We start from the raw sequence: 10,471 nt of genomic DNA on the forward strand, positions 1-10,471 counted from the left end.
TAAGTATCATCTGTGTTGCCCATTTAAACAAAGATGCGAATATCACATGGACTTTTCTGCATTTCGAGTTGGAATTGGTTCTCAGTGATTAAAACCTGGCCCAGAACCGCCTGAACATCCCAAGCACTTGGTAGTTTGGAAAATAAGACTCATTTAGACTTTTCTGTCCTAAGCATTGATAGCTCTGTTTGATGCCTGTGACTTTGAACTGGATCTGCAGCTTCAAAGGGGATCCTCCTCAGATGTTTTTCTTTCACTGAAAGCCTTTTTATCTGGCATAAGTGGTGTTGGGCTGTGCTGCTTTGGGTGGAGAAGAAATCAGTCAGAAAGTACAGAAGATGTTTTGTGCTTTGGTTCATCAGAGTTTGCCTCACCAAGCAGGACTGAATTCAAAGCAAAGGATTGGGCTTGGGTTTGTGTTTTTTTTTTCTTTCCTTTCCTTCCCCTTGGCAAAGTATGGATTTTAAGTTCTCATCACTGCCCTCCGCTGGGAACTGCGGAAAGTGCTTTTTTGGAATATTTATATGGAAAACGTTTCGGTGAATAGAGGGAGAAGTATGTGGGCATCCACCCATTTGGGTGGCTATAGCCAATTTATGAGAGCTTTAACACAAGCTGTCCTGGAGAAACCTCAGCAACCGTGGCTGGAATAAACAGCAGAGAACAAACTGAACTGGGATGCCAGGATCTTGTTTGATTGGTAACTCAGCTAAGATCATAGATACCCCACATTTATTTAATTTCTGAGGGCTCAGCAGTGTGCTAGCAGAGGGACACCTTTAGATCTGTTCGTGCTGCTTACACCAGAACTCTTGTGTGATCAGGGGATGAAGCTCTTTCCATGTGGCTCTAAGCAAATCACCCTAAAGACGTGTTTCCAGCTTCAGAACAAAGGCCATAGACAGAGTAAGTCCAGTCTCACCTGCCAGCTAATGAATAAAACTGAGGCCAGAAGCAGGGTATAATTTATTTTTACTAATCAGTGGAGCAACACCATTAGGGATTTTGTGGATTCTCTGCTAATTGAAAGCTTGTTCTTAAAATTAGGTAAACTCAGGCTAAGCCAGAGCAGAATAACTCCATGAATGAAATACCTGGCAAAATTCCATAAGCTGTGTTAAGTCATGGAAATAAGTGACTGCAATGGCCTCCCTTGTGTCTTCAACATAAATGAGTAATTTTTCAAAACAGTAAGGTGCTGTTAGAAATGTTCTGCTTTGTGGACAAATCCAACTTGGTGCCTTTTTCCATGGCACGATGAAGTGAGCAAAAGGGGAGATTCCTTTGTGATTATAAATTGGGAGAAGGGGAGAGTTGCCTGTTTTAATTTTCAAACCCTTTTTTATATATATATATATGACAGAATCACAGAATCTTTAGGGTTGGAAGGAACCTCTGGAGATCATCTCATCCAACCCCCCTGCCAAGGCAGGGCCACCTGGAGCAGGTGACACAGGAATGTGTCCAGGTGGGTTTGGAATGTCTCCAGAGAGGAGACTCCATGACCTCCCTGGGCAGCTGTTGCAGCGCTCTGACACCCTCAAAGCAAAGTTCTTCCTTATGTTGAGGAGGAACTTCTTGTGGTTTAGTTTATGGCCATTGCTCCTTGTCCTGTTGCTGGGCACCACTGGAAAGGGTCTGGCACTTCTTGGCACCGGCCTTTGAGATGTTTCTGTGCATTAATGAGATTCCCCTCTCAGTTTTCTCTTCTTCAGGTGAAACAGGCCCAACTCCTGCAGTCTCTCCCAGTAAGAGATGCTCCAGACCCCTCATCACCTTTGTGGCCTCTGCCAAACCCTCTTCAGTAGCTCCTTGTCTTCCTTGCACTGTATATATCTCTCTTCCTTGTACTGTATATAGTTATAATATACTTTCTATTGATTCTCCTATTTTCCTATCCTTTTTTTAAAATATATATTCCCCTATACAGTAATTCTAAGGGACATCTACATTTATACAAAAAAAAACAAATTTGAGCTTTTATGAGGCTCTGGCTTCGACATCACACTCTCACTTGTGTAAAACCTGAACATCTGACGCTGGTCAGACGGAACTCTAAATTATCGGTGTGGTATCGGATGCAGATGGAGATACAAATTAACTATAAATTAAGGGTTTGGTTTGTGTGTGTGTCCCGTCCTTCCCTCCCGCCGTTGCTGAGGCGACGGGCGGGGTGCGGCGGCGCCCTTGGCCGGCAGGGGGCGCTGCGGGCGGCGGCCACGCGCCCGTTCCCGCTCCTTGGCTGCGGGAGCAGCGGGGCCGGAGCGGGGCCGGGAGCGGGAGTGGAACGGGACAGGGACAGGGACCGGCGGGGCTGGGCCGGGCCCGGGCGGAGCACAGCACAGCACAGCGGGACGGGCGGGCGGCAGGTGAGTGCCGGCGGCAGCGCCCGGGGAGCCGCCCGTGCGCCGTGAGTCACGGCCGGGCCCGCAGCGGCTCCAGGCCAGGCCCTCCGAGCGGGGCCGCAGCCTCGCCCCTTCCCGGGGCTGCCCCGGGGCTCCTCCGCGGCGGCAGCTGCTCCGCTGCTCCGCTGCTCCGCTGCTCCGGAGCCTTGGCCGCGCTCCCGCCCCTGGTTCCCCGCGCGGCCTCCGCACAGGCCGCGACCCCGGGGGGAGCGGGATCCCTATTCCCGGGGCCAGGGTCCCCCTTCTCAGGGGCGGGATCCCGATCCTCAGGAATAGAACACTCCACGGCCCGATCCGTGGGGAAGAGGTTGAGCTTTTCGGCGGCGTTACCTGCGGTGAAACTTGCCGTGTCGGTGCGCTGTCGCTGCTTCCCTTCGCAGTCAAAGAAAGCGATGAGGGTGTTGGTACTTCAGCCTATGATGTAATGTTAAAAACACTGATTCCCCCCCCCCCTTAAAACAACATTTTAGTTCAGAGAAATTGTTTCATCTCGTGAGAACAGCACTAACTTGATGAGGGCCCTTTTCTCCCTGCTTTTCCCTCTGGTGCATGGCACTGACTTCTGAAGATACTGGGCCCATAAGTGCCCTGGTATTACGGTAACCAACATGACATTCCGTGTTTGCGACCCTTTCTTTTTCAAAACTGTTTGGTCCCATCTGTAGCTCAAGTATTTCTGTGTTGTTTCCAAGTATTTTTCTGCTGTCAGGAGCTGCCAAGTGCAGCACAAGACAACTGACCTGATACAAAAGGAAAGATATTCCAGTGCATCTACCTTATTCATTTTGAAGCTCTAAACCATAATTATTATCGACTTCTTATGTTGCTTTCTAGCTTCAATTTCCATAGGTCCATTCTTTGTATTACTTATATCTAATTCTGTGGGTTTTTTTTCTTTTGTGCTCAAGTTTTAAAGTGGTTTAAAAGGCTATTCTTTCATAGGTGAAAGTCTTCTTGAGCTGATGCATTCCCTACCTTTGGAAGTTGTACAGCTATCAGCTTCTTAGCTGCTCGGCTTCCTGATACTGAAGTCTAGGATATTTGGTAAGAGAGCATGACTTTGTTAGTATGTTAAACATTAAAATGTGTTTCTGAAGGGCTCTGCTTCAGAATATTCAGTCCCTGACAAATATCAGCAGGGTGTTGGCGACCTTCCTTGTAGGTGACTCTGAGTGTTGGTGTGGTCCCTACCTGCCTGTCTTTATGGTGAACCTTCTTTTGTTCCACGGCAGGAATGTGAAACTGGACTTCAGTAGTTGTGTGCAATTCATGGGTTCTTAACTGTAAAAAAATGGGCTGGCGGGCAAGAAAGGGGAGTAGGAAAAAAACTCTTGTATTTAATAGGCGGGTCTTCAAAATGCTGGTATTGTTCCATAAGGTCCTGAAATATAAAGTAGATACAAAAAAGTCTAATTCTTGAATGTTGTTACTTTACAGTTGATTCACACTGTTCAAAATGAACGAACATCCTAAAAAGAGGAAAAGGAAGACTCTACATCCTTCTCGGTACTCAGGTCAGTCTAGAGCTTGAGTTACGTACGCTTGACTAAAGTTTGTCTTTTTTCTCAGAATAATAACTTTATGAGAGGGACCACGTGTGCTAATACATGGAAAATTAGTGACACAGATGGTGGATAAGAAGTTTTAGCTCAAATGTACCAAGCACCCACTCCGTGGGCTCCCTTGTTGGGTTACTCTGAGTCACAGGATGGCAGAATATGCTGAGTTGGAAGAGACCCACAAGGGTCCATCGAATCCAACTCTTAGCCCTGCACAGGAACAGCCCAGGAGTCACACCATGTGCCTGAGAGTGTCATCCAAACACTCCTTGAACTCCCGTCAAGCGTGGGGGCTGTGACCACTGCCCTGGGGAGCCTGTTCTAGTGCCCAGCCACCCTCTGGGGGAAGAACCGTTTTCTAACAACCAACATAAACCTCCCCTAGGACAACTTCAGGCTATTCCCTTGAGTCCTGTCACTGGTCACCCCAGAGAAGAGATCAGTGCCAGTGCACCTGAACAGTTTTGTTCCGTACTCCCTGCAAATGGGGAAACTGGCTCAAGCTACAAATGAAGGTGATTGTGCTGATACACAGCGGGCAGGAATTTTGTAAAAGTGGGATGGGGATATCCAGAAGTGTTCAGCACTGAATGGACTGTGCTCCTGTCACTCCTCAGTGGGAGCAGAGTTTGATAGTGACTGTCTCTGACAGTCCAAACATCCAGGCAGCAGCTGCAATGTGTGAGTCACAACAGAAATATTGTCAGGTGAGCACAGAACTCTCCCCAAACAACAGGTAAAAGTGTGAAGAGAATTTTGATGAACATGAAATATGACTGAAGCTGTATCAATGTATTAGTATTTAAACTTACTTTTGGTTTGTTTGGTTTGGTTTAGATTCTTCAGGTGCAAGCAGATACATAGACAACAGTGGAATTTTTTCTGACCACTGTTACAGTGTCTGTTCTATGAGACAGCCAGATACAAACAGAGGTAAGATTACATTTTGGGGTCGTGTTTTGCAATTCTTTAGTAAGTGTGTCATGCTCCTCCTGTTCATAGAAGTAAACAGAATACACAATTTATAGAGGCTGATTTCTGAGCACTGTTGTGATCTTATAGGCCTTAGACTGGTGGAAGGTGGTTTAATCTTTACAATTTTTTGTATGGTTTAATCTTTACAATTGAAATACAGTTTTCAAAGTAGAAACAATGACAACAGAAAGATCCTTCAATTTTACGTTTATAAGTGTGGTTAAACTACTTCAGATATCCACTAGCTAGGTAATGTAAAGCTGATGAGTTCAGATGAAATTTACCAGCAGTTGCATTGAATTGTACTTGTTTAAAACAAAATGCCTTTTTCTAAAACACCCAAGAAGTTTAGGAGAGCAAATGCGATGATGGATTTTTATTATATTTATTTTTCTTTTTACTCTAATAACTTGCCCAGCAAGTCTCCAGAAGTCTTAGAAAGTATTGTACTTTAAAATGTGATGTCCAGAAATATTTAAGAATATTTTTTAATAGTGTCTCTTAAATATAAAGTTTCATTTAAGGATTTTAAGGTTTTTTTCCATTACAATGACCTGACTGTCTTCTGCTGAAATTTTAAAGACAGAGTGGCCACCTTTTGAGTTCTTTTTTCCTCTGCATGTATGGAAATAATTTCTAAGGTATTTATTATTTTTTAAATGTAAGTTATGATTTGCTTAGTATATTAAGATAAATTTATGCAACTAGAATAATTAAATAGTAAATAAGATGTATGACTAAATCAAGGAATCACAGTGATGTTAGTATGGACAAATGATGACAAGAAAATCCTTCTCTTTCCTTTGCAGGCAGATTCCACAGTCCTGTGCAGAGCCTGGACACGGATGATGACGGGAGTCCGGTGCATGCCGGGAGTTCTCACTGGAGTGGGGCACATTCCAACCTGGGGCTGCACTGTACAGACCCTAAAAGGAAGGATAAAGGTAAAGGTCAGTGTGTTTGCAGCTGAGGTGCTGGGGAAGGGGGAGAGCACAGCTGCTGGCTTTCAGTGTAACTGCTTTGCTTTGTCAGAAGACGGGAGGGATTTGTAGTTTCTGGTATTTCTTTGTTAGCTGAACATACAGCATAGTCTGGCAGGACAAAAAATAACTGCTTTTTGCATTTGTAAGCTGCAAATGACTGAAAAGCTAAATATAGACCCAGGTCTTCTGCTGTGAGATTTTTTCAACCTTTTGTTATGTATTTACCCCTGCAGATAAAGGTACTAACAATGGAATGTGCAGAGACTTGTGTGACTCACCTATATTCAGTGACAGCCCCACAGAAGAAGAGAAACCTCTGGATATCCAAACTGTAGAAATTTCTACAACAGAAGTGAATGCTGTAGAAGTTCACGATATAGAAACACAGACTGTGTCACCTGAGAAGCTGGAGGCTGAGGACCTGGAGGAAATCCCCTTGGAGACCTGTAAAATCTTTGAGAAGAATCAGGCTTTGAATATCACAGCTCAACAGAAGTGGCCCCTGCTGAGAGCCAACAGCAGCGGCTTGTACAAGTGTGAGCTCTGTGAGTTCAACAGCAAGTACTTCTCTGATTTAAAGCAGCACATGATCCTGAAGCATAAGACGTGCACAGACACTCACGTCTGCAAAGTTTGTAAAGAAAGCTTCTCCAGCAAAGTGCAGCTCATCGAGCACGTCAAACTGCACGAGGAGGACCCGTACATCTGTAAATACTGCAATTACAAAACGGTGATCTTTGAGAACCTGAGTCAGCACATAGCAGACACTCACTTCAACGACCACCTGTACTGGTGCGAGCAGTGTGATGTGCAGTTCTCGTCCAGCAGCGAGCTGTACCTGCACTTCCAGGAGCACAGCTGTGACGAGCAGTACCTGTGCCAGTTCTGCGAGCACGAGACCAACGACCCCGAGGATCTGCACAGCCACGTGGTGAACGAGCACGCCTGTCGGCTGATAGAGCTGAGCGACAGCTACCACAACAAGGAGCGTGGGCAGTACAGCCTCATCAACAAAATCAGTTTTGACAAGTGCAAAAACTTCTTTGTGTGCCAGGTGTGTGGCTTTAGGAGCAGGCTGCACACGAACGTCAACAGGCACGTAGCTATTGAGCATACTAAAATATTCCCTCATGTTTGTGATGACTGTGGGAAGGGATTTTCAGGTATGTTGGAGTATTGCAAGCACCTGAGCTCTCATTTATCTGAAGGGATTTATTTGTGTCAGTACTGTGAATATTCAACAGGACAGATTGAAGACCTTAAAACTCATTTGGATTTCAGGCATTCAGCAGATTTGCCTCATAAATGTACTGATTGTTTAATGAGGTTTGGGAATGAAAAAGATCTTTTAAGTCATCTTCAGATACATGAGACGGTGTGATTGCTTTCTTTCCCTGTAATCAATTTGTTAGACTTGGAATTAACTTTTAGTCGCGGAAATTAAATACAGTTTTAACAGATATTGTACAGTTCTAGTGTTTTCATCTTTATATCAGCAAAGCATGCATAACAACTTGGTGTTGTCGATTTCCTTGTCTAAGGGTTTCAGTAGGAGTAATCACATTCACAGTGTGATGGACCAGATTTTGGGGGGAGGGACAGTGGGAGTAGTTGCATGCTGTGTGATAGCAGTTCTGGTCATCCCACTCCTTCATGTTTAGCGTACAGGACCAACTCTCCTGATAAAAAGGTACAAAACCAAATCCCTGCCTAAGTAACACAGTACAGATCCCAGTTCCACATCCAGCTCATGTTGCCCTTGGTGGCAGCAGGTCACTGCACTGGTGTTTAGCAAATTGCACCAGCCGACCAAAGATAAGGGTGTTCCAAAAATTCCCAGGCATGGACATCTCCAAATTCACATACCAGCCTTCATTTCCCACCTCATACTCTTGATAAGCTTTTAAAATTCTCCTCTTTTTCTCAAGGTACATCATCCAACCTCCTTGTTCACTTTGTTCTATCTGATATTGTTCTATCCAACAACCCTCTCTTCCACCCATGTACTACAGGATTCCCTTTATTTACCTTCAGTTCCTGTCTTCTAATGCACTGAGGAGACACACATTGCTTGTGTGGAGATTGGATCATGTTCTAAGGAGTAACTGCAAAAGGAATTTGCAGTGATCCAGGTGAGAATGCACAAAGTGAATTTCTTACATAAAAGTCTAATTTAGCTCTCACTGAAATTTTGTATGTCGCCAATCTTTGAATAGAGCAAACCTCTAGTAGTCTATATTACTATAATTCTGTATATTTATAATTAGCTTTCCACCACTAGTAATTTGAAGACTGTTATTTTAATTCTGTACATTTTAACTTCTATATACTGGCTTAAAACACTGGTACATTACAAAATTTTTACTAATCACTCAAATTATTTCACATATTTGTTTCTATTAGTTAACACTGTCCTGCCACTGTAATCATTGGAAGTGAATTTTTACAGTTCACTCTGTAGCTGTATTTTTGAGGGGATACTTGTACAGATAAAGAGTGAGGTCACTTAGATTGTGATAGTTATCAGGGTGAAAATACCCATAAATTACTGATGGAGTTTACATTTCTTTCTGCATTGATTGTAAATTTGTAATGTAAGATTGTCTAATGCAATCTTTGTATAGAGATAATTAATGTATAAAAACATTTCTTGGTCAGTGAGATTTGGTGTTACCAGCTTCTAGGTGTGCAAGAGTCTATGCGTTGGATTTTTAAAGGTAAGGATAAAAATTGTCTGAACGTTGTCGGTTTATGGAAGTTCTGGTTTCCAGAGAAGTATTTCTGGAATGTCTATGAACCAGTTAGTGTATATTTTTGTTGTAGGAGGCAAGACCATTTCTGTCACTTTGAAATGCTGATTTACTACTAAATCTTCTGTTTTGTCATTAAAAAAGGGCAACCTGAGGGTGTCCTGCTGTATTTTATCAGTCCCTTGTACAGAGAATGACAGTATCTGTGGTAGAATTGCTAATTTTCTATTTTGAACACATTCTTCCTCACTGGCCTAAAATGGTAGCAATAGTATAGTTAACAAAACATTAGTGAGAATTATTTTCTATGTGAAATATTAATTTTGTTCATGTATCTAAGAGGGGAAATGCTGGTTCCCTTGAAACCCTGCTCCCGATGATGGCACACAGGTGGAACAGCAGTTGAGCTGTGGAGAGAAGCTGCTCCAGGGGACAATGACAAGAAGTGGAAAAAAGGCATAAAAAACCAAAAACAAACAAACCAAACCAAAACAAACAAAACAAAAACAAACAAACAAACACACTAAAATAAAACAAATGGGCTTAAGAAGTGTGTGTATTTGTAGATCAGCATTGTGTCCCCAACAGGAGAGGTGGTGTCTCGTTCTGGCACGGAGCCCTGTGCTACAGCAGACTGGCGTGTTGACTCCTAAATAGCTTCATGTCTATCTTTGAGCTGGTTTATTTCTAATCTCTAAACTAGGAACGAAAACAGTACCCCATAGGAATGTTATGAAGCAAAATCATTTCAAACTAAACCACAGTGTCTAAATAGGAAATGTATCTAAGGTCGTCTCAGATTTTTTAAATGAGGGACTGATGTTAGTATTTTCTTTTTAATATCTATCAGTAAATGTAAGTGCACAGGAGTAACTTGTCCTATTTTAAAGTTTTAAAAAGGAACATAAGTAGGCTGACAGCTTCCACATGATCAGCGCATTAAAGCACAGAAGACACGAAATAGTAGGAAAAATAGGTAATGAGTCTGTCTAGAAGTTGGAAGGCTGAAAGGAATGGCTGTGCATGCCAAGGACAGAGTGTTGTTGCCATCAAAGGAAAGGGGTTTATTTAGGGTGCTTTATTTAGGTGGGGCTGTAAGTGGAAGGTGAGTGCTCTGACATTGCTGCGCCGAGGTGACCTGGGAGCACATGAGCAGCTGCTCTGACACTGCCACGGACCTGGCACCGTGGAGCTTGGGCAGTTCATCTCGTTCCTCCCTGGAATGACAGGAGTGAACTGTGGTGACCAGGAGTATGCCAGTATTGAATATTTTTCTCCGAGACAAATAGGTGTAACACATCCATCCAGTTGTTCTCTGGCACCTGCAGATTTGGCTGTGTGGGGAACAGCATTCTGACCAGAAACTATGCAAGGTCGTGAGATTGCTTTGGGAATTGTTTTGTATTTGTGAGAAATTTGCCTTTGATTCTTCATCTTTCAGACTTTTAAACCTTTAGGTTTGATGCGTGACTCCATAATTTTAGGGTTTTTTTCCAACCTTAGTAAGTCTGATTCTGTGTGTTTCAGGTTCCTGGATTGTTTTTGTTATTGAGCAAAAGAACTTTTTCATATGAGGCGTTGTTGGCTCCAAAACAAAATTACATCCCAGAAGTTATTGCAAGAACTTACAATTAGTAATCCCGAAATAATGTGGTCTCTGCAATGCTTATTGCCACAGATTTTTTTTCACTGTGGTTCTCATTTTCTGATGCTCCTGTATCGAATGCATGAATCGCCCGTGGTCCTTAACCCATGAAAGCTGTCTGTGATTAAACCGTGGTGCTGTGGACTCGATCCCG

At 43.3% G+C, this 10,471-nt stretch overlaps 1 protein-coding gene across 3 annotated transcripts; it reads left to right on the top strand.

Moving 5' to 3' along the window:
* Positions 1-2,351: 2,351 nt before the first annotated feature.
* ZNF639 (zinc finger protein 639) lies at positions 2,352-8,826 on the top strand. Of its 3 annotated transcripts, XM_027893765.1 has the most exons (6): positions 2,352-2,369; positions 3,348-3,449; positions 3,843-3,919; positions 4,802-4,897; positions 5,749-5,889; positions 6,156-8,826. In XM_027893765.1, exons 3-6 carry the CDS (start codon positions 3,862-3,864, stop codon positions 7,301-7,303), a joined length of 1,443 nt encoding a protein of 480 aa, XP_027749566.1. In that variant the 5' UTR covers positions 2,352-2,369; positions 3,348-3,449; positions 3,843-3,861; the 3' UTR covers positions 7,304-8,826. The 3 variants fall into 3 exon arrangements, with proteins under 3 accessions (XP_027749566.1, XP_027749565.1, XP_027749567.1); XM_027893764.1 differs by lacking the exon at positions 2,352-2,369 and having other exon boundaries at positions 3,133-3,449; XM_027893766.1 differs by lacking the exon at positions 2,352-2,369 and having other exon boundaries at positions 3,135-3,449; positions 5,749-5,883.
* The last annotated feature ends 1,645 nt before the right edge of the window (positions 8,827-10,471 follow it).

Source organism: Empidonax traillii, unplaced genomic scaffold (assembly GCF_003031625.1).
Source record: "Empidonax traillii isolate 1590-97213 ecotype Southwest subspecies unplaced genomic scaffold, ASM303162v1 scaffold405:size801240, whole genome shotgun sequence".
Classification (NCBI taxonomy): domain Eukaryota; kingdom Metazoa; phylum Chordata; class Aves; order Passeriformes; family Tyrannidae; genus Empidonax; species Empidonax traillii.

Coding starts and splice junctions, on each gene's coding strand:
- ZNF639 (XM_027893765.1), top strand. CDS start 3,862: ATGAACGAACATCCTAAAAAGAGGAAAAGGAAGACTCTACATCCTTCT. Junction 3,920..4,801: donor ACATCCTTCTCGGTACTCAG/GTCAGTCTAGAG, acceptor GGTTTGGTTTAG/ATTCTTCAGGTGCAAGCAGA. Junction 5,890..6,155: donor AAGGAAGGATAAAGGTAAAG/GTCAGTGTGTTT, acceptor TTACCCCTGCAG/ATAAAGGTACTAACAATGGA.